The sequence below is a fragment of the Chiloscyllium plagiosum genome, unplaced genomic scaffold, assembly GCF_037043375.1.
Source record: "Chiloscyllium plagiosum isolate Xiang-an unplaced genomic scaffold, Cpla_swu_hap1 HiC_scaffold_26, whole genome shotgun sequence".
NCBI classification, from domain to species: Eukaryota; Metazoa; Chordata; class Chondrichthyes; order Orectolobiformes; family Hemiscylliidae; genus Chiloscyllium; species Chiloscyllium plagiosum.
Window position 1 is genome coordinate 3,214,974 of NW_028270164.1, and position 27,133 is coordinate 3,242,106.

The following is a 27,133-nucleotide window of genomic DNA, read 5'->3' on the forward strand; positions in this document are numbered from 1 at the left end:
TGTGTGAGCGCTTTAGAAAGAATCTTTAAAAAAAAAACACCAGATTCTTGTCTTTTTTCCCGAAGGATATAGCCTCGTTTTCAAGGATTTTCTCTTATCAGAAATCCTGTATTGATGGCATAGTGAGTGTGAGTATGACTTATGAAGTTTGGTGCCAGATTGGGGTGTTCCTGCAACCAGTTTGTGCAGACTCTGGGTCAGGTTAAAATCAGTCATGAGATAATACAGACTCCCCAGTTACCTGAACCCATGGAAGGAGTGGGAGCAATCTCAATCTCCTGATTGTCATCCAGCAGTCCCTCTTGTGTTGTGTGAAAGACGGTGATTGAGCATTGTCCCTGAACAGAGATCTTTCAGGGAATCAACTGGCTTGGGAGTGCAGGAAGAATGTGGAGAGTGGAGTCTTGTCTCCAGTGAGGAGTCAATGTCTGTGAGACCATAGTTTGCCCTGGGGTTGTCACAGCTAAACTGAACTCTCATACAGAATCACCTTCCATTGAAATAAATCAATGAAGGCATCATCAGGAAGCAGGAGCATGTGGCTTTGTTTGGGACGATCCAGTAGTGACAATATTTGTTATGTCACATCCTCCCTGAATCTCTCCACCTCGCTATCTTTTCTTTCCTCTTTTAAGGCGCTCCCTAAAACCTACTTTTGATCAAGCTCCTGGTCATGTCTCCCAGTATCTGTTTTTATATGGTAAATATCCAAATTATGCTCAATGATCATTCTTGTTGGAGGCATTACATAAATGCAGTTGTTATTGTATGGTTCAGTAGCACAGCAGTCAATACTTTGAAGATTCCTGTGCTTTTAAACACCCCCATCCCCCTTCACTGCTTAAAACCTTTGTTCTCCCTCAATGCTAGATTCTTTTATGACTTCAGGAAAGTTTCTTGGAAACTATACAAGGGACACCTGATTGCTAACAGCAATGTTTGTGTGTTTGTGTTGTGGGAGGGGAAGTTCTGAGTTTCTTGGGGTCTTTAACAGGAAACATCTGTCACAGCACCTAACCTCCGTATAATCTCCCAGCAGAGAAAGAAAGTGACCTCAATAAGCACTGCAGCGTCATGGACCCAGACACCAAGAAACACTGCACACGTTCATTATCTTGTAAGGTAATATCACTCTCCCTTTCTCTCCCGCCCTCTCTCCTTGTCGCAGACATTACCTTTAGTTTGAATTATTTTTTCATGTTTTCCTTAAGGCAGTGTTTTCACATTGCTCAGTATCTCAATTTAAAGCATACAGGCCCCTATGTACTTCACTGGCTGTCAAGCAGAATAATCTGAAGGTTTGGCTGCAGTATCGATTTTAGAAGCCAGTTATAATTTCGAGAAAAGGAAACCTTATTTTGATCTTTGCCAGATAACATTTCTACATGTAATCTCTTGTTTGGCTTTAATAATCTGAGGGGTAAGAGAGGAGTTTTCCCAAGGATTATTTCTCTTTTATGAATGCTGAGATTTTTGCCTCCCCAAGAGATTTAAAGGGGTTTGACAGGGTAAATACTGAGAGGGTGTTTCCCCTCATGGGACTGTCTGGGACTAAAAGGCATAGGCTTAGAATAAAGGAGTGCCAGTTTAAGACTGGTGAGTTGGAATTTCTTCTCTGAGGGTTTAGAGTCTTTGGTACTCCTTGCCACAGAGAGCTATGCGTGCAGAGTCCCTGTGTATATTTAAGGTTGAGATAGCTTCTTGATCAGTCAGGGAATCAAGGATTATGGGGAAGGGGGAGGAAAGTGGCAATGTGGAATGTAGGATCAAACCTGATCCTTTCGAATGGCAGAGCAGGCTGGAGAGGTCACATGGCCTGATGCAGAGGTAGGGAAGAAGAGACTATTCAAAATTCTACCCATTGTGGTGTGGGACAGACTTGATTAAGATATTAGACTCTTGTCTGTCAGGTTGCTTTGTCCTCCTGTCCTTAACTGTGACCTGTTTTTGATGTCACTGCCTCACGGTATATTTGAAGTGCTGTGAGCCTGCTCTGGTTGCTCAGAACAAACACTGAGTTTTTTTTAATGTTGTACACTGGTTTATAAAATGGTAATGCACTGACACAGGAGTCCATTATCACTGATACAGACAGATAATTTTCCATTACTAAGTCAGTCATGCAATACCAGCCTGTTGATAAACCATTGCAGCAATAGCTTATACCACTCGGACAATTCAAAGTTGTGTAGAGTTCAGTTGTTCAAGGTTTGTGAGAAGATTTGTAGCTCGGGTGCTCGTTGCTGTGGTTCTGTTCGCCGAGCTGGAAGTTTTTGTTGCAAACGTTTCGTCCCCTGTCAAGGTGACATCCTCAGTGCTTGGGAGCCTCTTGTGAAGCGCTTCCGTGGTGTTTCCTCCGGCATTTATAGTGGCCTGTCCCTGCCGCTTCCGGTTGTCAGTTTCAGCTGTCCGCTGTAGTGGCCTGTATATTGGGTCCAGGTCGATGTGTTTATTGATGGAGTTTGTGGTCAGTTGTTGTAATGCAGGGTGTATTTGCATGAACATAATCTCACAGATATTGACATGATTGACCCATAATTCGGTTTTTAGTGATGGTATTCGGAAGATTGGAGTCTTTGGGGAACCAGATGAACATCCTGCATCTCCTTGCAAAATTCCACCACTCCCTCAGCACTGACCTTCCGACAGTGCAACACTCCCTCAGCACTAACCCTTCAACAGTGTCCACTCCCTCAGCGCTGACCCTCCAACAGTGCCGAGCTCCCTCAGCACTGACCCTCCGACAGTGCGGTGCCACCTCAGCACTGACCCTCCGACAGTGCGGTGCTCCCTCAGCAGTGACCCTCTGACCATGCAGCGCTCCCTCAGCACTGACCCTCCGACAGTGCGACGCTCCCTCAGCACTGACCCTCCGACAGTACGGTGCTCCCTTAGCACTGACCCTACGACAGTACGGTGCTCCCTCAGCACTGACCCTCCGACAGTGCGGCGCTCCCTCAGCACTGACCCTCCGACGGTGCGGTGCTCCCTCAGCACTGACCCTCCGACGGTGCGGTGCTCCCCCAGCACTGACCCTCCGACGGTGCGGTGCTCCCTCAGCACTGACCCTCCGACGGTGCGGTGCTCCCTCAGCACTGACCCTCCGACGGTGCGGTGCTCCCTCAGCACTGACCCTCCGACAGTGCGGTGCTCCCTCAGCACTGACCCTCCGACAGTGCGGTGCTCCCTCAGCACTGACCCTCCGACAGTGCGGTGCTCCCTCAGCACTGACCCTCCGACAGTGCGGTGCTCCCTCAGCACTGACCCTCCGACAGTGCGGTGCTCCCTCAGCACTGACCCTCCGACAGTGCGGCGCTCCCTCAGCACTGACCTTCCGACAGTGCGGCACTCCTTCAGCACTGACCCTCCGACAGCCTCAGCATTTACCCTCCAACAGTGCGGTGCTCCCTCAGCACTGACCCTCCGACAGTGCGGTGCTCCCTCAACACTGACCCTCTGACAGTGCGGCACTTCCTCAGCACTGACCCTCCGACAGTGCGGTGCTCCCTCAGCACTGACCCTCCGACAGTGCGGTGCTCCCTCAGCACTGACCCTCCGACAGTGCGGTGCTCCCTCAGCACTGACCCTCCGACAGTGCGGTGCTCCCTCAGCACTGACCCTCCGACAGTGCGGTGCTCCCTCAGCACTGACCCTCCGACAGTGCGGTGCCACCTCAGCACTGACCCTCCGACAGTGCGGTGCTCCCTCAGCAGTGACCGTCTGAACGTGCAGCGCTCCCTCAGCACTGACCCTCCGACTGTGCGGCGCTCCCTCAGCACTGACCCTCCGACAGTACGGTGCCCCCTTAGCACTGACCCTCCGACAGTACGGTGCCCCCTTAGCACTGACCCTCCGACAGTGCGGTGCTCCCTCAGCACTGACCCTCCGACAGTGCGGCGCACGTTCAGCACTGACCCTCCAACAGTGCAGTGCTCCCTCAGCACTGACCCTCCAACAGTGCGGTGCTCCCTCAGCACTGACCCTCCGACAGTGCGGCGCTCCCTCAGCACTGACCCTCCGACAGTGCGGCGCTCCCTCAGCACTGACCCTCCGACAGTGCGGTGCCACCTCAGCACTGACCCTCCGACAGTGCGGTGCTCCCTCAGCAGTGACACTCCGACAGTGCGGTGCCACCTCAGCACTGACCCTCCGACAGTGCAGTGCTCCCTCAGCACTGATCCTCCGACAGTGGGGCGCTCCCTCAGCACTGACCCTCCGACATTGCGGTGCTCCCTCAGCACTGACCTTCCCACAGTGCGGCGCTCCTTCAGCACTGACCCTCCAACAGTGCCGTTCTCCCTCAGCACTCACCCTCCGACAGTGCGGTGCTCCCTCAGCACTGACCCTCCGACAGTGCGGTGCTCCCTAAGCACTGACCCTCCGACAGTGCGGCGCTCCTTCAGCAGTAACCCTCCGACCGTGCGGCGCTCCCTCAGCACTGACCCTCCGACAGTGCAGCGCTCCCTCAGCACTGACCCTCCGACAGTGCGGCGATCCGTCAGCACTGACCCTCCGACAGTGCAGCGCTACCTCAGCACTGACTCTCCGACAGTGCAGCGCTACCTCAGCACTGACCCTCCGACAGTGCGGCGCTCCCTCAGCACTGACCCTCCGACAGTGCGGTGCTCCCTCAGCACTGACCCTCCGACAGTGCAGCGCTACCTCAGCACTGACCCTCCGACAGAGCAGCGCTACCTCAGCACTGACCCTCCGACAGTGCGGTGCTCCCTCAGCACTGACCCTCCGACAGTGCGGCGATCCCTCAGCACTGACCCTCCGACAGTGCAGCGCTACCTCAGCACTGACTCTCCGACAGTGCGGCGATCCCTCAGCACTGACCCTCCGACAGTGCAGCGCTACCTCAGCACTCACTCTCCGACAGTGCAGCGCATCCTCAGCACTGACCCTCCGACAGTGCGGCGCTCCCTCAGCACTGACCCTCCGACAGTGCGGTGCTCCCTCAGCACTGACCCTCCGACAGTGCAGCGCTACCTCAGCACTGACCCTCCGACAGAGCAGCGCTACCTCAGCACTGACCCTCCGACAGTGCGGTGCTCCCTCAGCACTGACCCTCTGACAGTGCGGTGCTCCCTCATCACAGACCCTCTCACAGTGCGGCGCTCCCTCAGCACTGACCCTCCGACAGTGCGGTGCTCCCTTAGCACTGACACTCCGACAGTGCGGTGCTCCCTAAGCAGTGACCCTCTGAACGTGCAGCGCTCCCTCAGCACTGACCCTCCGACAGTGCGGCGCTCCCTCAGCACTGACCCTCCGACAGTGCGGCGCTCCCTCAGCACTGACCCTCCGACAGTGCGGCGCTCCCTCAGCACTGACCCTCCGACAGTGCGGTGCTCCCTCAGCACTGACCCTCCGACAGTGCGGTGCTCCCTCAGCACTGACCCTCCAACAGTGCGGTGCTCCCTCAGCACTGACTCTCCGACAGTGCGGTGCTCCCTCAGCACTGACCCTCCGACAGTGCGGCGCTCCCTCAGCACTGACCCTCCAACAGTGCGGTGCCACCTCAGCACTGACTCTCCGACAGTGCGGTGTTCGCTCAGCAGTGACCCTCTGACCTTGCAGCGCTCCCTCAGCACTGACCCTCCAACAGTGCGGTGCTCCCTCAGCACTGACCCTCCGACAGTGCGGCGCTCCCTCAGCACTGACCCTCCGACAGTGCGGTCCCACCACCTCAGCACTGACCCTCCGACAGTGCGGTGCTCCCTCAGCACTGATCCTCCGACAGTGGGGCGCTCCCTCAGCACTGACCCTCCGACAGTGCGGTGCTCCCTCAGCACTGACCTTCCCACAGTGCGGCGCTCCTTCAGCACTGACCCTCCAACAGTGCCGTGCTCCCTCAGCACTCACCCTCCGAAGGTGCGGCGCTCCCTCAGCACTGACCCTCCGACAGTGCCACGCTCCCTCAGCACTGACCCTCCGACTGTACGGTGCTCCCTCAGCACTGACCCTCCAACAGTGCAGCGCTACCTCAGCACTGACCCTCCGACAGTGCGGTGCTCCCTGAGCAATGACCCTCCGACAGTGCAGTGCTCCCTCAGCAGAGATCCTCCGACAGTGCGGTGCTCCCTCAGCACTGACCCTCCGACAGTGCGGTGCTCCCTCAGCACTGACCCTCCGACAGTGCGGTGCTCCCTCAGCACTGACCCTCCGACAGTGCGGTGCTCCCTCAGCACTGACCCTCCGACAGTGCGGTGCTCCCTCAGCACTGACCCTCCGACAGTGCGGTGCTCCCTCAGCACTGACCCTCCGACAGTGCGGTGCCACCTCAGCACTGACCCACCGACAGTGCAGTACTCCCTCAGCAGTGACCCTCTGACAGTGCGGTGCTCCCTGAGCACTGACCCTCCGACAGTGCGGCGCCACCACCTCAGCACTGACCCTCCGACAGTGCGGTGCTCCCTCAGCACTGACCCTCCGACTGTGGGGCGCTCCCTCAGCACTGATCTCCGACACTGCGGTGCTCCCTCAGCACTGACCCTCCGACAGTGGGGCGCTCCCTCAGCACTGATCTCCGACAGTGCGGTGCTTCCTCAGCACTGACCTTCCGACAGTGCGGCGCTCCTTCAGCACTGGCCCTCCAGCGGTGCCGTGCTCCCTCAGCACACACTCTCCGATGATGCGGCACTCCCTCAGCACTGACCCTCCGACATTGCTGCACTCCCTCAGCACTGACCCTCCGACAGTGCGGTGCTCCCTCAGCACTGACCCTCCGACAGTGCGGTGCTCCCTTAGCACTGACCCACCGACAGTGCGGTGCTCCCTCAGCACTGACCCTCCGACAGTGCGGTGCCACCTCAGCACTGACCCTCCGACAGTGCGGTGCTCCCTCAGCAGTGACCCTCTGAACGTGCAGCGCTCCCTCAGCACTGACCCTCCGACAGTGCGGCGCTCCCTCAGCACTGACCCTCCGACAGTACGGTGCCCCCTGAGCACTGACCCTCCGACAGTGCGGTGCTCCCTCAGCACTGACCCTCCGACAGTGCGGCGCTCCCTCAGCACTGACCCTCCGACAGTGCGGCGCTCCCTCAGCACTGACCCTCCGACAGTACGGTGCTCCCTTAGCACTGACCCTCCGACAGTGCGGTGCTCCCTCAGCACTGACCCTCCGACAGTGCGGCGCTCCCTCAGCACTGACCCTCCGACAGTGCGCTGCTCCCTCAGCACTGACCCTCCGACAGTGCGCTGCTCCCTCAGCACTGACCCTCCGACAGTGCGGTGCTCCCTCAGCACTGACCCTCCGACAGTGCGGTGCTCCCTCAGCACTGACCCTCCGACAGTGCGGTGCTCCCTCAGCACTGACCCTCCGACAGTGCGGCGCTCCCTCAGCAGTGACCCTCTGACCTTGCAGCGCTCCCTCAGCACTGACCCTCCAACAGTGCGGCGCTCCCTCAGCACTGACCCTCCGACAGTGCGGTGCCACCTCAGCACTGACTCACCGACAGTGCGGTGTTCCCTCAGCAGTGACCCTCTGACCTTGCAGCGCTCCCTCAGCACTGACCCTCCAACAGTGCGGCGCTCCCTCAGCACTGACCCTCCGACAGTACGGTGCTCCCTCAGCACTGACCCTCCGACAGTGCGGTGCTCCCTCAGCACTGACCCTCCGACAGTGCGGTGCTCCCTCAGCACTGACCCTCCGACAGTGCGGCGCTCCCTCAGCACTGACCCTCCGACAGTGCGGCGCTCCCTCAGCACTGACCCTCCGACAGTGCGGTGCCACCTCAGCACTGACCCTCCGACAGTGCGGTGCTCCCTCAGCAGTGACCCTCTGAACGTGCAGCGCTCCCTCAGCACTGACCCTCCGACAGTGCGGCGCTCCCTCAGCACTGACCCTCCGACAGTACGGTGCCCCCTGAGCACTGACCCTCCGACAGTGCGGTGCTCCCTCAGCACTGACCCTCCGACAGTGCGGCGCTCCTTCAGCACTGACCCTCCAACAGTGCAGTGCTCCCTCAGCACTGACCCTCCAACAGTGCGCTGCTCCCTCAGCAATGACCATCCGACAGTGTGGCGCTCCCTCAGCACTGACCCTCCGACAGTGCGGTGCCACCTCAGCACTGACCCTCCGACAGTGCGGCGCTCCCTCAGCACTGACCCTCTAACAGTGCGGTGCCACCTCAGCACTGACCCTCTGACAGTGCGGTGCTCCCTCAGCAGTGACCCTCTGACAATGCGGTGCTCCCTCAGCACTGACCCTCCGACAGTGCGGCCCCACCACCTCAGCACTGACCCTCCGACAGTGCGGTGCTCCCTCAGCACTGACCCTCCGACAGTGCGGCCCCACCACCTCAGCACTGACCCTCCGACAGTGCGGCCCCACCACCTCAGCACTGATCCTCCGACAGTACGGTGCTCCCTCAGCACTGACCCTCCAACCGTGCAGCGCTACCTCAGCACTGTCCCTCCGACAGTGCGGTGCTCCCTCAGCACTGACCCTCCGACAGTGCGGCGCCACCACCTCAGCACTGACCCTCCGACAGTGCGGTGCTCCCTCAGCACTGACCCTCCGACTGTGGGGCTCTCCCTCAGCACTGATCTCCGACAGTGCGGTGCTCCCTCAGCACTGACCCTCCGACAGTGGGGCGCTCCCTCAGCACTGATCTCCGACAGTGCGGTGCTTCCTCAGCACTGACCTTCCGACAGTGCGGCGCTCCTTCAGCACTGACCCACCGACAGTGTGGCACTCCCTCAACACTGACCCTCCGACAGTGCGGCACTCCTTCAGCACTGGCCCTCCAGCAGTGCCGTGCTCCCTCAGCACTCACTCTCCGATGATGCGGCGCTCCCTCAGCACTGACCCTCCGACATTGCTGCACTCCCTCAGCACTGACCCTCCGACAGTGCGATGCTCCCTCAGCACTGACCCTCCGACAGTGCGGTGCTCCCTCAGCACTGACCCTCCGACAGTGCGGTGCTCCCTCAGCACTGACCCTCCGACAGTGCGGTGCTCCCTCAGCAGTGACCCTCTGAACGTGCAGTGCACCCTCAGCACTGACCCTCCAACAGTGCGCTGCTCCCTCAGCAATGACCCTCCGACAGTGCGGTGCCACCTCAGCACTGACCCTCCGACAGTGCGGCGCTCCCTCAGCACTGACCCTCTGACAATGCGGTGCTCCCTCAGCACTGACCCTCCGACAGTGCGGTGCCACCTCAGCACTGACCCTCCGACAGTGCGGCGCTCCCTCAGCACTGACCCTCCGACAGTGCGGTGCTCCCTCAGCACTGATCCTCCGACAGTGGGGCGCTCCCTCAGCACTGACCCTCCGACAGTGCGGTGCTCCCTCAGCACTGACCTTCCCACAGTGCGGCGCACCTTCAGCACTGACTCTCCAACGGTGCCCGCTCCCTCAGCACTCACCCTCCGAACATGCGGCGCTCCCTCAGCACTGACCCTCCGACAGTGCGGTGCTCCCTCAGCACTGACCCTCCGACAGTGCAGTGCTCCCTTAGCACTGATCCTCCGACAGTGCGGTGCTCCCTAAGCACTGACCCTCCGACAGTGCGGTGCTCCCTCGGCACTGACCCTCCGACAGTGCGGTGCTCCCTCAGCACTGACTCTCCGACAGTGCGGTGCTCCCTCAGCACTGACCCTCCGACTGTACGGTGCTCCCTCAGCACTGACCCTCCGACAGTGCGGTGCTCCTTCAGCACTGACCCTCCGACAGTGCGGCACTCCCTCAGCACTGACCCTCCGACAGGGCTGTGCTCCCTTAGCACTGACCCTCCGACAGTGCGGCGCTCCCTCAGCACTGACCCTCCGACAGTGCGATGCTCCCTCATCACTGACCCTCGGACAGTGCGGTGCTCCCTCAGCACTGACCCTCCAACAGTGCGGCGATCCCTCAGCACTGACCCTCCGACAGTTCGGTGCTCCCTCAGCACTGACCCTCCGACAGTGTGGCGCTCCCTCAGCACTGACCCTCCGACAGTGTGGCGCTCCCTCAGCACTGACCCTCCGACAGTGCGGTGCCACCTCAGCACTGACCCTCCGACAGTGCGGTGCTCCTTCAGCACTGGTCCTCCAGCGGTGCTGTGCTCCCTCAGCACTCACCCTCCGATGGTGCGGCGCTCCCTCAGCACTGACCCTCCAACAGTGCCGCGCTCCCTCAGCACTGACCCTCCAACAGTACGGTGCTCCCTTAGCACTGACCCTCCAACAGTGCGGTGCTCCCTCAGCACTGACCCTCCAACAGTGCCGCGCTCCTTCTGCACTGACCCTCCGACAGTGCGGCGCTCCTTCAGCACTGACCCTCCAACAGTGCCGCGCTCCCTCAGCACTCACCCTCCGACAGTGCGGTGCTCGCTCAGCACTGACCCTCCGACAGTGCGGTGCTCCCTCAGCACTGACCCTCCAAAGGTGCGGTGCTCCCTCAGCACTGACCCTCCAACAGTGTGGTGCCACCTCAGCACTGACCCTCCGACAGTGCAGTGCTCCCTCAGCACTGACCCTCCGACAGTGCGGTGCTCCCTCAGCACTGATCCTCCGACAGTGGGGCGCTCCCTCAGCACTGACCCTCCGACAGTGCGGTGCTCCCTCAGCACTGACCTTCCCACAGTGCGGCGCACCTTCAGCACTGACTCTCCAACGGTGCCCGCTCCCTCAGCACTCACCCTCCGAACATGCGGCGCTCCCTCAGCACTGACTCTCCGACAGTGCGGTGCTCCCTCAGCACTGACCCTCCGACAGTGCAGTGCTCCCTTAGCACTGATCCTCCGACAGTGCGGTGCTCCCTAAGCACTGACCCTCCGACAGTGCGGTGCTCCCTCGGCACTGACCCTCCGACAGTGCGGTGCTCCCTCAGCACTGACCCTCCGACAGTGCGGTGCTCCCTCAGCACTGACCCTCCGACTGTACGGTGCTCCCTCAGCACTGACCCTCCGACAGTGCGGTGCTCCTTCAGCACTGACCCTCCGACAGTGCGGCACTCCCTCAGCACTGACCCTCCGACAGGGCTGTGCTCCCTTAGCACTGACCCTCCGACAGAGCGGCGCTCCCTCAGCACTGACCCTCCGACAGTGCGATGCTCCCTCATCACTGACCCTCGGACAGTGCGGTGCTCCCTCAGCACTGACCCTCCAACAGTGCGGCGATCCCTCAGCACTGACCCTCCGACAGTTCGGTGCTCCCTCAGCACTGACCCTCCGACAGTGTGGCGCTCCCTCAGCACTGACCCTCCGACAGTGTGGCGCTCCCTCAGCACTGACCCTCCGACAGTGCGGTGCCACCTCAGCACTGACCCTCCGACAGTGCGGTGCTCCTTCAGCACTGGTCCTCCAGCGGTGCTGTGCTCCCTCAGCACTCACCCTCCGATGGTGCGGCGCTCCCTCAGCACTGACCCTCCAACAGTGCCGCGCTCCCTCAGCACTGACCCTCCAACAGTGCGGTGCTCCCTCAGCACTGACCCTCCAACAGTGCCGCGCTCCCTCAGCACTGACCCTCCAACAGTGCTGTGCTCCCTTAGCACTGACCCTCCAACAGTGCGGTGCTCCCTCAGCACTGACCCTCCGACAGTGCAGTGCTCCCTTAGCACTGATCCTCCGACAGTGCGGTGCTCCCTAAGCACTGACCCTCCGACAGTGCGGTGCTCCCTCGGCACTGACCCTCCGACAGTGCGGTGCTCCCTCAGCACTGACCCTCCGACAGTGCGGTGCTCCCTCAGCACTGACCCTCCGACTGTACGGTGCTCCCTCAGCACTGACCCTCCGACAGTGCGGTGCTCCTTCAGCACTGACCCTCCGACAGTGCGGCACTCCCTCAGCACTGACCCTCCGACAGGGCTGTGCTCCCTTAGCACTGACCCTCCGACAGAGCGGCGCTCCCTCAGCACTGACCCTCCGACAGTGCGATGCTCCCTCATCACTGACCCTCGGACAGTGCGGTGCTCCCTCAGCACTGACCCTCCAACAGTGCGGCGATCCCTCAGCACTGACCCTCCGACAGTTCGGTGCTCCCTCAGCACTGACCCTCCGACAGTGTGGCGCTCCCTCAGCACTGACCCTCCGACAGTGTGGCGCTCCCTCAGCACTGACCCTCCGACAGTGCGGTGCCACCTCAGCACTGACCCTCCGACAGTGCGGTGCTCCTTCAGCACTGGTCCTCCAGCGGTGCTGTGCTCCCTCAGCACTCACCCTCCGATGGTGCGGCGCTCCCTCAGCACTGACCCTCCAACAGTGCCGCGCTCCCTCAGCACTGACCCTCCAACAGTGCGGTGCTCCCTCAGCACTGACCCTCCAACAGTGCCGCGCTCCCTCAGCACTGACCCTCCAACAGTGCTGTGCTCCCTTAGCACTGACCCTCCAACAGTGCGGTGCTCCCTCAGCACTGACCCTCCAACAGTGCCGCGCTCCTTCTGCACTGACCCTCCGACAGTGCGGCGCTCCTTCAGCACTGACCCTCCAACAGTGCCGCGCTCCCTCAGCACTGACCCTCCAACAGTGCTGTGCTCCCTTAGCACTGACCCTCCAACAGTGCGGTGCTCCCTCAGCACTGACCCTCCAACAGTGCCGCGCTCCTTCTGCACTGACCCTCCGACAGTGCGGCGCTCCTTCAGCACTGACCCTCCAACAGTGCCGCGCTCCCTCAGCACTCACCCTCCGACAGTGCGGTGCTCGCTCAGCACTGACCCTCCGACAGTGCGGTGCTCCCTCAGCACTGACCCTCCAACAGTGCGGTGCTCCCTCAACACTGACCCTCCAACAGTGTGGTGCCACCTCAGCACTGACCCTCCGACAGTGCAGTGCTCCCTCAGCAGTGACCCTCTGACAGTGGGGCGCCACCACCTCAGCACTGACCCTCCAACAGTGCCGCGCTCCTTCTGCACTGACCCTCCGACAGTGCGGCGCTCCTTCAGCACTGACCCTCCAACAGTGCCGCGCTCCCTCAGCACTCACCCTCCGACAGTGCGGTGCTCGCTCAGCACTGACCCTCCGACAGTGCGGTGCTCCCTCAGCACTGACCCTCCAACAGTGCGGTGCTCCCTCAACACTGACCCTCCAACAGTGTGGTGCCACCTCAGCACTGACCCTCCGACAGTGCAGTGCTCCCTCAGCAGTGACCCTCTGACAGTGGGGCGCCACCACCTCAGCACTCACCCTCCGACAGTGCGGTGCTCCCTCAGCACTGACCCTCCGACAGTGCGGTGCTCCGTCAGCACTGACCCTCCGACAGTGCGGTGCTCCCTCAGCACTGACCCTCCGACAGTGCGGTGCTCCCTCAGCACTGACCCTCCAACAGTGTGGTGCTCCCTCAGCACTGACCCTCCGACAGTGCGGCGCCACCACCTCAGCACTGACCCTCCGACAGTGCGGTGCTCCCTCAGCACTGACCCTCCGACAGTGGGGCGCTCCCTCAGCACTGATCTCCGACAGTGCGGTGCTTCCTCAGCACTGACCTTCCGACAGTGCGGCGCTCCTTCAGCACTGACCCTCCGACAGTGTGGCACTCCCTCAGCACTGACCCTCCGACAGTGCGGCACTCCTTCAGCACTGGCCCTCCAGCGGTGCCGTGCTCCCTCAGCACTCACTCTCCGATGATGCGGCGCTCCCTCAGCACTGACCCTCCGACATTGCTGCACTCCCTCAGCACTGACCCTCAGACAGTGCAGTGCTCCCTCTGCACTGACCCTCCGACAGTGCGGTGCTCCCTCAGCACTGACCCTCCGACAGTGCGGTGCCACCTCAGCACTGACCCTCCGACAGTGCGGTGCTCCCTCAGCAGTGACCCTCTGAACGTGCAGCGCTCCCTCAGCACTGACCCTCCGACAGTGCGGCGCTCCCTCAGCACTGACCCTCCGACAGTGCGGCGCTCCCTCAGCACTGACCCTCCGACAGTACGGTGCCCCCTGAGCACTGACCCTCCGACAGTGCGGTGCTCCCTCAGCACTGACCCTCCGACAGTGCGACGCTCCTTCAGCACTGACCCTCCAACAGTGCAGTGCTCCCTCAGCACTGACCCTCCGACAGTGCGGCGCTCCCTCAGCACTGACCCTCCGACAGTGCGGTGCCACCGCAGCACTGACCCTCCGACAGTGCGGTGCTCCCTCAGCAGTGACCCTCTGACAATGCAGTGCTCCCTCAGCACTGACCCTCCAACAGTGCGGCCCCACCACCTCAGCACTGACCCTCCGACAGTGCGGTGCTCCCTCAGCACTGATCCTCCGACAGTGGGGCGCTCCCTCACCCTGACCCTCCGACAGTGCGGTGCTCCCTCAGCACTGACCTTCCCACAGTGCGGCGCACCTTCAGCACTGACTCTCCAACGGTGCCGTGCTCACTCAGCACTCACCCTCCGAACGTGCGGCGCTCCCTCAGCACTGACCCTCCGACAGTGCAGCGCTACCTCAGCACTGACCCTCCGACAGTGCGGTGCTCCCTCAGCACTGACCCTCCGACAGTGCGGTGCTCCCTCAGCACTGACCCTCCGACTGTACGGCCCCACCACCTCAGCACTGACCCTCCGACAGTGCGGTGCTCCCTCAGCACTGATCCTCCGACAGTGGGGCGCTCCCTCACCCTGACCCTCCGACAGTGCGGTGCTCCCTCAGCACTGACCTTCCCACAGTGCGGTGCTCCCTCAGCAGTGACCCTCTGAACGTGCAGCGCTCCCTCAGCACTGACCCTCCGACAGTGCGGCGCTCCCTCAGCACTGACCCTCCGACAGTACGGTGCCCCCTGAGCACTGACCCTCCGACAGTGCGGTGCTCCCTCAGCACTGACCCTCCGACAGTGCGGCGCTCCTTCAGCACTGACCCTCCAACAGTGCAGTGCTCCCTCAGCACTGACCCTCCGACAGTGCGGTGCTCCCTCAGCACTGACCCTCCGACAGTGCCGCGCTCTCTCAGCACTGACCCTCCGACAGTGCCGCGCTCCCTCAGAACTGACCCTCTGACTATGCGGCACTTCCTCAGTACTGACCCTCTGACAGTGCAGCACTCCCTCAGTAGTGACCCTCTGATGGTGCGGCATCCCTCAGCACTGACCCTCCAACTGTGCGGTGCTCCCTCAGCACTGACCCTCCGACAGTGCGGTGCTCCTTCAGCACTGACCCTCCGACAGTGCGGCGCTCCTTCAGCACTGACCCTCCAACGGTGCCGCGCTCCCTCAGCACTCACCCTCCGATGATGTGGCGCTCCCTCAGCACTGACCCTCCGACATTGCTGCACTCCCTCAGCACTGACCCTCCGACAGTGCGGTGCTCCCTCAGCACTGACCCTCCGACAGTGCGGTGCTCCCTCAGCACTGACCCTCCGACAGTGCGGTGCTCCCTCAGCACTGACCCTCCGACAGTGCGGTGCTCCCTCAGCACTGACCCTCCGACAGTGCGGTGCTCCCTCAGCACTGACCCTCCGACAGTGCGGTGCTCCCTAAGCACTGACCCTCCGACAGTGCGGTGCTCCCTCAGCACTGACCCTCCGACAGTGCGGTGCTCCCTCAGCACTGACCCTCCGACAGTGCGGTGCTCCCTCAGCACTGACCCTCCGACAGTGCGGTGCTCCCTCAGCACTGACCCTCCGACAGTGCCGCGCTCCCTCAGCACTGACCCTCCGACAGTGCCGCGCTCCCTCAGCACTGACCCTCCGACAGTGCCGCGCTCCCTCAGCACTGACCCTCCGACAGTGCCGCGCTCCCTCAGCACTGACCCTCCGACAGTGCCGCGCTCCCTCAGCACTGACCCTCCGACAGTGCCGCGCTCCCTCAGCACTGACCCTCCGACAGTGCCGCGCTCCCTCAGCACTGACCCTCCGACAGTGCCGCGCTCCCTCAGCACTGACCCTCCGACAGTGCCGCGCTCCCTCAGCACTGACCCTCCGACAGTGCCGCGCTCCCTCAGCACTGACCCTCCGACAGTGCCGCGCTCCCTCAGCACTGACCCTCCGACAGTGCCGCGCTCCCTCAGCACTGACCCTCCGACAGTGCCGCGCTCCCTCAGCACTGACCCTCCGACAGTGCCGCGCTCCCTCAGCACTGACCCTCCGACAGTGCCGCGCTCCCTCAGCACTGACCCTCCGACAGTGCCGCGCTCCCTCAGCACTGACCCTCCGACAGTGCCGCGCTCCCTCAGCACTGACCCTCCGACAGTGCCGCGCTCCCTCAGCACTGACCCTCCGACAGTGCCGCGCTCCCTCAGCACTGACCCTCCGACAGTGCCACGCTCCCTCAGCACTGACCCTCTGACTATGCGGCACTTCGTCAGCACTGACCCTCTGACAGTGCGGCACTCCCTCAGTAGTGACCCTCTGATGTGCGGCACTCCCTCAGCACTGACCCTCCGACGGTATTAATGAATGCAGAGTGAGACTTGGACTTGTGGCCACTGACTCAGGTGCTACCTGGTTGGCAATGCTTCAGTTCAGAAACTGTAAAAGATGTATGGTCCAGGATATACTGACCCTTCAGTCTAACTGCTCCATCTGTGTTTTTGGCCCACGCCAGCCTATAATTCTCTTTTGTTTGTGAATTTCTTCACATCCTTTCCGTTCCCTACCTCCCTAATTTCCTTGAGTCCCGTAAACATTTGAAACGTTTGTGATTCTCCAGTTCTGGCCTCTTGTGCATTCCCAATTGGAATTGTTCTCCTATTGGTAGCTATGCTTTCAGCTGCATGAATCCTAAGGTCTGAAATTCTCTCCTGACACTTCTTTATCTCTTTGTCCTCAGGGATGGCACTCCTTAAATCCTCCCTTTGACCAATCACATCTCCTAATATGTTTTCGTGTGGCTTTAAATCAAATTCTATCTGATTTAAGTTCCTGTGAAACATGTTCTGTGGTCTGCGGAAATGCAGATTGTCATACTCTTTACTCAGCATCAGCTGATGTTAAACTTTCCCTGTATGTTTCTATATTAGACTCATTCGCTGACACAGAGGAGGAGTGTACTGGGGCGCCACCTTGCCTTTGATGAGTTGCTGGCAGAACATCGGGCAAGTTTGAAGAACAAGGAGACTGGTAAAGAGAGAAAGCTGCAGGCTAAGGAGACGGTGCCGCTCTCTCTGGGTCAGGAGGCCGCTCCGGGTCCGGTGATGTTGGGGATCTCTCCAAACCGGCCAAAGCTTGCCGCCTGCTCTGGTGCAAGGTACAGTCCAAGTTTCCAGGATTCTGGGGTTTCAGCGTTTTGACAGGGAAGGGGGAGTTCAGAGATGTCATTCAGGGAATCTAGACCAAAATAAATCTTAAATTCAGACCATGGCCTTTCAGAGGAGGCTGCTTTTACCTCATCAAGATTCGGAGAAAACTGGACGAGTCTCCCCCAGAAAATTATGAAGAATTCTGGGCTCAATTGGATTTGTAAGCCTGGGATTAAAGGACTTTTATTGGGTGAGGGCTATTGAGGTTTTGGTGCAAGGTGGGAGAATGAGTTGAGTGCAGATCAGCTATGATTGAACAGACTGCCAAAGGAAACTCAAAGTGGCTTCCTCCTGAGTCCATGTAACAGACTTGAGGGGCTGAATTGCCTGCTCCCTTTTGATGTTGCTGAAGGACCTGTGGTTACTTCACTATCTGGGCTGGTTACGTCCCATGTTTCTTTGCTTTGAGCTGTGGTTGCTTGCTCTCACAAGGCTGCATGAGGAATTCTACAATGCTGCATTGGAAGTGTCAGCCTGAATTCTGGTGTCAGGTCCATGGAATGTGTTTCCGAGGTGAGAGAGTACTGCTGCAGATAAGGCACAATTATTAGACTTTTCAGGTGATCAGGAGGGTAGAGCATTAACTGAAGCTGACCTTGAACTTTGAAATTTTTTTTTTCCAGAATCGATATATCTGAAACTTGCATGTTGCAGCTTATTTCACGTTGCACAGAAATCACAGAACAGGCCATTCGGCCCAACTGGTTCCTGCTGGGGCTTATGCTCCACATGAGCCTCCTCCCACATTCTCCAGCTAATTCAGGTGGGAATCAACCTTTCCAACACAGGAAGCAGGCATTGACAGCCTGAGAGCATCCTGATTTCAACCGATTTATTTGGCAATCTTTTTCATTCCACACTCTCAGCATCACATTATTTTTCAACAGCACTTCAGCCAAGATTAATAAACCCTTTTGTTTTTAATGCAAGTAAGTAGGTCCCATGTAGCAGTATGTAGGCATTGGGCTGTTATGGTCTTCCAGTGTACAATTCCAGCCTGTGCCACCAGATGGTACACTTACTCCTGGTCTGCTGGTTGCAGCTTGCACAAATTGCTAATATGAATCTTCCATTTGGTCTTGATTTGAGGTAACTCTCTAGTAAGATGTACAAATAACCTGATGCAAGGAGGTATTTTGCAAAAATATATCGTGCAAAAACACTTTTAGTTTACAATAAGTGAAACTATGAATTTTATATAAAATTGCATTCTGTGCAGTAACTTAATACAAAATCATAAATTTGGTGTGCTATCTATATTGTGTTACTTTTAACTGATGATGGCTGGACTGGGAAGGAATCTGGTTAATGTCAGTAGGGATACAATCAGTAACTCAATGTGCTGGGGGGAGTAGTTACCAAGTGTCAGTGAGAGAGTTGGATTAAGAAGGCATTGGGAGAGGGAGATTGTTGAGTGACATCGATTTTTGTGATACGTAGATTCTGTCACAATCAGTCTGTGTTAATATTAACAACTGACCTGGCATTAGCTGTTTTTGTGGAAGAGAGTTCCAGACTTCTCCCACTCTTTCTGCTGTATGAGTATTTAATAATTTCACTCCACAAACATCTGCAACACCGTGCAAACCCCCACACTGTTGCTAGACCCTATCCAATACCTTCCAGTCCCTGCTATACCCAAACTCCTCCAGACCTGACACCCACCCTCCTTGTCTTCTGCCAAACTCGATTTCTTCCACCCACCCGAACCTCCCCAAAACTGCATGACTTACCACTTTGTACTTTGGCACCCCATGCACTTGTCACCCTATCTCCTTCCCACTTCTCATCCCATGTACCTGGTACTCTGCTCAGCTGTCCCCTACCCTACTGTCCCAGCACCCTAACATCATGGACTTGCACAGCAATTGTCAAAGTGAACCTGTAAATTTCAGAGTATAGAAGCTGACTGCTGGGAAATGCGCAATGTGGTTTTCTTTCCCCTGCATTATGAGAAAACTGTTTGAACAAAAGTACAGCTGTGACCTCCTGCGGGATCCCTGATCTCGCACTCATATCAGAAATGTGGAGCATCCTCTTTTGTGAATGAAGGGCCAGAGTGGCAACCCACATGAGATTGCCATTCCTTGGAAAATCTGGCCCACTATACTGAAAGCCTTGACCAAATCACCCTTTTAACCATCCATATTTTAGGGAATATAATCCTAGTTTGTCATTGCAATTTAACTTTTGGAGTACAGCTATAACTGTGGTACATTAACACTGCACTTCATCCAAGGCCAGTGTGTGTGAACCAGGATGCAAGTCAGCCTCTCTGGCCTTTTGCGTGATTCAGTTCAATAATGGTTGATCCAATTATGCTCTCAACTCCATATTCTTATCTCCTCCCAATAAGTTTTGACTCCCTTTTAGCTATGGTGATCAGAACTGTTCACTGTAATTCCAGGTGAGTTCTTACCAATGCTTCTCACGACTAAAAGATTATGTCTACCCTCTTGTATTTTAATCCTCCAGGTACAAAAGCCAGTATTCTCTTGATTTTTCTTTTGATTTTTGTCGCTCATAATATTTTAGTAATCTGTGTACCTGGAGTCTCTCTGGGCCTCTGCGGTTTCTAGCTTTTCACCAATTTAAAGTAGTCTATTCTTTTATTTTAATCCAAATTGAATGACCTCACATTTGCCATTTGCCACACTTTTGTCCATTCACTAGTCCTCCAATATCTCTTTGTACTTTCCTATCTTTATTGCATCAGCAAACTTGGATATATGGCTGTCTATCCCGTTGTCTAAGCCATTAATGAATGCATTGACTATGTGAGAGTGGAATCCCTCTGGGACAATGCCTGTCCCGTTCTGCCAATTCAAACTCCTGGTCGTTACTTGTACTCTCTATCTCCTGAGGCTCAGCCAGTTCCCCAGCTGGTTCAACGATTTATCTTCAATGTCATGAGTCTCAGTTGTAACTGATAGTCTCTAGTGAGGGATCCTGTTGCACATCTTCTGTACATTAATGTAAATAACATTTGTGGACATTCTCCAGTTCATGATTTTAGTCTCCACCTCAAAATGTATAACCAGATTTTTCAACCATGACTAACTCTTTACAAATATTTGCAGGTTCTCTGTGATAAATGAATATTTTTGAGGTGTTGAGCACTCCTAATGTTAATTATAAACTCCACATAAAAGATTCTAGGCTACCTGGTTGATAATTCCCTAGTTTGTTGTTCCCTCCTTTCTTTAATAGCAAAGTTACATGGGTGGTTTTTCAATCTGAAGGAATCGTTTTCAAATTGAGAGAAATTTGAAAGATTGTAGTTAGATCTCCCGTGTACAAAGATCTCCCGTGCTTCCTTTTAAGACTTGATATGAAAACATCAGTTTCTGTGCACTTCTCATAGTTTAATGCATTAATGTCTCCATTGCTATTACCTTGCTGAAGTTAAAGTTGTTGATTCCCTGCTGTCAGTGATAATTTCCTTGAGAGTTTTGACATGCTGATCTCTTTCTCTGCTGTGAATACTGAAGCAATGTCATCATTCGGTATTTTGGCCAGTTCCTTGATTTCAATAACAATGACACCACTATCTTTGCTAATTTGAAAACATTTTTATGTTAATTGTGATATCATTTTTGCTTCTTTTCAGGCTGCGTTTTTATAGCTCTTGCTGTCTGTTTTGTCATCCTCTGTGCTTTATCGTCTTTTTCGTATTTGCGCCGTTTTGTATTTTTGTAAACTTGTTCTTTACTGTTAATGTGTTTCTGAGATCTTTAGTTGTCCGCAAATGTACCTTTGACCAGTAGAAATTTTCCCCTTTAAAGGTATAAATTGATGCTGTGTAGCATTAATTTATTTTTGAACACTACCTATTTATTGTTTGTTGCTTTGTACATTAATGGATTTGCCCAGCTTACTGTAGACTATATCTGTGTCAGCTCATTGAAATCAGTCTATCTTAAGTCAAGACTTTCACGGTTCATCCTTTCAAACTGTATTAAATTTGGTCGTGTTATGATCACTATTTGACAATGCTCTTGACCTTTAGGCTGTTAATTAACTCTAGTATATTATTAATCCTTCTTGAAGGCATGTATCTGTGATAATCACCATGTCATACCATCACCGGTTATGCAATCCTCGTCCAAGACACACATCATCAATACTTAGACGCTTTTCACTGTTCCTTCAGTGTCACTTGGTCAAAATCCTGGAATTCCCTCCCTAAAAACATTGCGGGTTTACCTACAGTGCGTGGACTGCAGCGATTCAGGAGGGCAGCTCATTGAAATAACTCCACAGAGGCTGGTATCCCATCTCCAAGACCCCCTTTATTTACACATGGAGAGTCCTTGACACTGATCCAGCTCCCTCAGAGTGAACAGAACCCCTGACACTCCTGTTTATACCTGTCAGCCAGGGCTCCCTGATTGGACCAGATTAACAGCCCCAGTCAGGGAACTCAGATTCTGAGGGCCACCTCACTGAGCTCGTTACACTCACAACACATCTTCTCAAGAGCAATTACAGATGGGCAATAAATGTTAGCCATATGCCATGATCAACATTTCAAGTTCATTCAGTTTGATTTTTATACGTGGAATATTTGAATAAAGAATGCTTAATCGAATCTCCCACCCTTCAATATTCTCCCTTTCTTTGATGAACACAGATATTCAGTTGACCCTTAGCTGCATTACATGGAAATGACAGCCCTCTACATCCACTGGCTGTGGGTTCAGGGTTTGTGAGCTGCTGCACTAGGCTGGGCTCGCTCTCCCTGCTCTGTTCATGTTCTTTATTTCCTTTCCACAGGGTTTTTTTGCAAAGTGATCTGATTGAAAATGAGAAACCCTCTGATCCTGTACCACATCCTGAGCTCCCGTACCCTTTGTTCAGGTTTGAGATAAACAGCCGGCTATCGAGTGAGGAGAGTGATGGGGAGATGACCGAGGAAGCTGAGAAGCTGGATTGTCACTATTCACGCTTTCATCCAAAGCCTCTGGCAGTACGTACTCTATCAGTTCCGTTGCTCTCTTTGATGCTCATTTGTCTTTCTGGGAATGTTCATGTTTTAAATTCACCCTGCTGGAGACCAAATGAGATTGGGAAACATCTGTAACCGGGTTGTCTTATTCAGTCCTTGCCATGAAATGTTTTTATTTACTTAAATGGAATGATACAGCACAGAACGAGGCCATTCACGCCATCGTATGTGTGCTGACTGCTTGAAGGAGTGGTTCAATTAATTGCGTTCTCCTGCTCTTTCCCTTTAACTCTGCAAATTATCCTTCAGATATTATCCAACTCTATTTTGAATGTTGCTGTTTAATCTGCTTCTATCCCCCTCTCAGCTATGTATTCCAGACTGCAGTTGCTGCATAAAAGATAAATGTTCCCTGCATTCACATCCCTCTTTCCTTTGGATGTTTTTCTAAAATCTATTAGTGCGAGCCCTCCTGCATGTGGAAATAATAGCTCCTTATATACAATGGATAGTACTTCCAATTGCCTAGCACCTTCCCTACCTAATGACGTCCCAGAGTCTGTGACCAAGAAAAGATATTTTCTGTAATGTTGGAAAACCAGCAGCATTTTTGCAATTTCCCACATCAACAGTGATTTAATGAGCAGGTAGTCTGTGTTAGTGATGTTTTAGTGCTGTCTGAAGGATATTGGCCAAGATACTGCAGACAGCTCCCCTGTTCTCTTTGAATATTGTCGTGGGATCTTACCATTCACTTAAGAGGGCAGGTGGAGGTTCAGTTTAACATTTCATCTGAACATCAGCTCCTAATACAGTGCACAGCTTTCTCAATGAGGACAGATCTGATGGTTTTAACACGAATTGCATCTCATGCACTCAAGTTCACTCACGTTCACTTATTCACTCCACATGGCTTTGAATTCTCCTGTACTAAGCCAGGGGAGAGCGACAGATTCTCCTGTTAGTTATGGCAGATACAAGAGATGTCATTTCTGTCCTCAGTATGAAGGCTTAGGAGGAAATCGACTGTTCTGTAGCCAGTGAAATTTTCAATTGAGTCCCGTCAATCACGACAGCTATTTGGAGGAGAGGGTTCTCCGTTCCCGTGTCGAAAGAGGTGCTGCCTAACGTTGGCAATGAACAGTGTTATGGACCAGGCCAGACCTCCTCAAAACTCTTTATGAAGGTAGCGCAGATCCTAACTTTTTCTTATTTTAAGGGAAGATGTGGGTGGATATTCCAGGAGTGATGCAGCTGTTTAAACCCCTCAGCTTTAAGCAAAACAGAATTTATTTACACACTACAGTTGAAGTATGAACAAAAAAAAACAGACCTTACAATAACAACTATTTGGAAACCCAACCGACTGAAAATTGCAACTTAACGAAGGAGCCGTTCCAATCCCCGCAACAGCCCATAAACATACCCCTTGGTAAATGAACACAGGCAAGAGAGATTTCAGAGAGAAGAGTCAGGCAAAAAACATCTGTTGAGGCATGGAACCTTGTTTACTGTAACAGCTTCCCTGCTACCAGCAGCTCCTGACTGCCTGCTAAAACAAAATCTAAACAAGAAAAAAACCTGAACTGGCCACTGTTCTGCCATTGTTTAAATTAGCCACTTCCAGACATATCGGCACCTCGGCCTTTACGACCCCTCTTGGAAAAAAAACCAAGGACAAAATAATCTTGGTAAAGGGGCAGCATTGTCACAACAATCCAATTTTCAACAAGTCAGAATCTTTCATAAATTGTGCACAGTTTAACTATGAATTAGAAGGTGGACTGGTATAACTTTAAAATATAAAAACAAACTCTGGAAATAGTGGGTCAGGTGGCATCTATGGGCTCAGAGAACATAGAACGTTACAGCACAGTACTATCCCTGCTATCTGTCCTACATCTATCACCCTCAATTTAAATCTATGTCCCCTCGTCGCTATCTGAGGAAAAAGGCTCTCACTGTCCACCCTATCCATCCCTCTGATGATCTTATATATCTCAATTAAGTCACCTCTCAACCTTCTCTCTAACGAAAACAGCCTCAAGTCCCTTAGCCTTTTCTCGTAAGACCTTCCCTCCATACCAGGCATCATCCTGGTAAACCTCTTCTGAAACCTTTCCAAAGCTGCCACAATCTTCCTATAATGCGGTGACTTGAAATATTGGCTCATTGAGCTGAACCATTACAACTGCCCCTCTCGCTGCCAATGCTGAGTATTTCCAGCATTTTCTATATTTATTTCAGATTTCCAGCTGCTCTGGTAATTTGCATTTGCAGAAATTAGTTGCTGATTCACCTCCCTAACCCAGCATTCCCTTCCCTCTTATTGGGGGCCAGCAAGGTTTACCAATCTGCATCTCACTGTTCCCTTTCTCTCTTCCAGTTTTGCACTTTCGGAAGCCGGATGATTAGTCGGGGCTGTTACGTCTTCAACAGGCGCTTTGATCGTTTCCGTATGGCCCTTAATTCCATGGTAGAAAAGCACCTGAATTCTCAGATGTGGAGGTCAGAACATTATCCTTTTTCTTGACTGGATATTCTCTTATATTGAGATGTGGGTGGGGATTTTGTGTGTGTGTCTCTGTGTGTGTGTCTGTGTGTTTCTCACCTGCAAATGAAAATTTATGTTGTGCTATTCCCAACATCAGCAATCTTGAACTGCTTTACAGACTGTGAAATATTTTTGACTTATCACCCCATTGCAATGTCATAAATTGGGCAACAAATATAGGAACTATCCTGCATAAATGACTCTGTTAAACTGAAAGACAGCACCTTCAATAGTACAGTGCTCCCTCAGTCAGGCTCCCTTAATAGTCCTTCTCTATGAAACTGTATTACCCCTGGACTGTCTTAAAACCGTGCATTGCTACCTGTGTACTGAACCCCCATAGAGCACTGCTCACTCAGTATTTTCCCATCAACTGCCATGTGCTTTATCAGTGTTTCCTGTGAAACAGTGTTGCATTATCTCTGACTGTGAGGGATTCCCTCTGGACTCCCCTCTGTACCCACTCCATGAACTGTTCCCTTTGGACTCCACTCTGGGCATTGTTCCCTCTGTGCACTGTTCCCTCTGGGCACTGTTCCTTCTGTACCCCCCTCTGGGCACTGTTCTCTCTGTACCCCCCTCTGGGCACTGTTCCCTCTGTACCCCCCTCTGGGCACTGTTCCTTCTGGGCATTGTTCCCTCTGTAACCCCCTCTGGGCACTGTTCCCTCTGTACCCCCCTCTGGGCACTGTTCCCTCTGGGCACTGTTCCCTCTGTACCCCCCTCTGGGCACTGTTCCCTCTGTACCCCCCTCTGGGCACTGTTCCCTCTGGGCACTGTTCCCTCTGGGCACTGTTCCCTCTGTACCCCCCTCTGGACACTGTTCCCTCTGTACCCCCCTCTGGGCACTGTTCCCTCTGGGCACTGTTCCCTCTGCACTCCCCTCTGGGCACTGTTCTCTCTGTACCCCCCTCTGGGCACTGTTCCCTCTGGGCACTGTTCTCTCTGTACCCCCCTCTGGGCACTGTTCCCTCTGTACCCCCCTCTGTGCACTGTTCCCTCTAGGCACTGTTCTCTCTGTACCCCCCTCTGGGCACTGTTCCCTCTAGGCACTGTTCCCTCTGTACCCCCCTCTGTGCACGGTTCCCTCTGGGCACTGTTCTCTCTGTACCCCCCTCTGGGCACTGTTCCCTCTAGGCACTGTTCCCTCTGTACCCCCCTCTGTGCACTGTTCCCTCTGGGCACTGTTCTCTCTGTACCCCCCTCTGGGCACTGTTCCCTCTGCACCCCCCTCTGGGCACTGTTCCCTCTGGGCACTGTTCCCTCTGCACTCCCCTCTGGGCACTGTTCCCTCTGGACTCCCCTCTGGACTGTCCCCTGACCGTGTGGGGTTCCCTGTGATAGTGGATGAGAAGATCAGCCTGGATACGGCAGTCTGGGTGTGCGAGTGATGGAGACATCTTGATGATATCTAACTCTTGTTCTTTTGATTTCATTGCAGAAAGATTCCTCCAGCCACGGATCCACAGAGCACGCCACTGGCTGTCCCAACTCCAGCCCCCTCCGTGCTTTCTCTCCCATCTATTTCGTCTATTTCCGGATCTCTGTCTGCCTCAGCTTCTTCCCCGGGCGTGGAACTGAAAGCAGCGTCCTCGCCTGTTAGCCTTGTTGGAGCTCGAGGCCCTCCTGAGCCACCGTCTGCGTGCTGCCGCGCACTCCCTCCGCTGACCCCTCCAGCCCGCATTCCCTCCCCCTCTTTGAGTAGATCACCCTGGACCAAGAGCAGCCGGGCGCCTGGGTTTCACCTGGAGCTCGGTCCCATCGGCGATGCGTCTCTGAGCAAACACAAGAAACCAGGGCCTGCCTCCTGTAACCCGCCCCCTCCCTCCGATTCCCCCCTCAAAAGAAACTGCGTGTTGAGTCTGGACAGGATAAGTGCTGCCCCTCCTGGTGGGACGGCCCTCCACCCTCCTCACTCGAATACCTCTTCACACAGGGTGAGCAACGGACTCGGTGCCCATGGACCCAAAGCAGGACGCTCAGGATCGACCGCAATTCTGGGCCTTTCAGGGAACTCCCTCAAAGGGAATGGCAGGACAGTAGAACAGTTTGGTCCCAAAAAGGAGGCCCGCTTGTGTGCAGCTCTCAACCCAGCTTCGCCCCCACAGCCTCCCACCTCCCCAGGACGGACCGAGGGCAGGAAGCGGAAGAACGCAGCCTCCTGCTCGAAACCCACGAAAATAGCCAAGGGCCCCGACGTCAGCAGCGTCCAGAGAAAGAGAGAGGAGAGCCTGGCAACAACACGACCTCACAGCAACTCTCACCCACACAAGGTACCCCAAACTCTGCTCCCTCTGCACACCCCAGCGAAATGGAGAGGATAGGAGCAGGGGTAGGCCATTCTGCCCTTCCAGCCTGCCTCACCGTTCAATACCAGCATGGCTGCTCATGCAATCTCACTGTCCCATTCTTGCCCTCTCCCCATCCCTCTTGATCCCTTTAGCCTCCAGACCCACATCCAGCTCCCTCTTGAATCTACCTAATGAACTGG

The 27,133-nt window shown here is 55.3% G+C and overlaps 1 protein-coding gene across 3 annotated transcripts in view; it reads left to right on the top strand.

The window, feature by feature from the left end:
• Positions 1 to 27,133, top strand: part of LOC122547363 (ataxin-7-like protein 1) — a 57,944-nt gene that overhangs the window by 16,843 nt on the left and 13,968 nt on the right. For 2 of the 3 annotated variants that reach the window (XM_087973422.1, XM_087973424.1), the window contains 5 exons: positions 1,037 to 1,122; positions 16,862 to 17,088; positions 21,917 to 22,109; positions 24,475 to 24,596; positions 26,084 to 26,915. In XM_087973422.1, coding sequence (XP_087829548.1) covers positions 1,037 to 1,122; positions 16,862 to 17,088; positions 21,917 to 22,109; positions 24,475 to 24,596; positions 26,084 to 26,915 — 1,460 coding nt within the window. The remainder of the gene's footprint in view (positions 1 to 1,036; positions 1,123 to 16,861; positions 17,089 to 21,916; positions 22,110 to 24,474; positions 24,597 to 26,083; positions 26,916 to 27,133) is intronic. The other variant, XM_087973423.1, reaches the window with a different exon arrangement.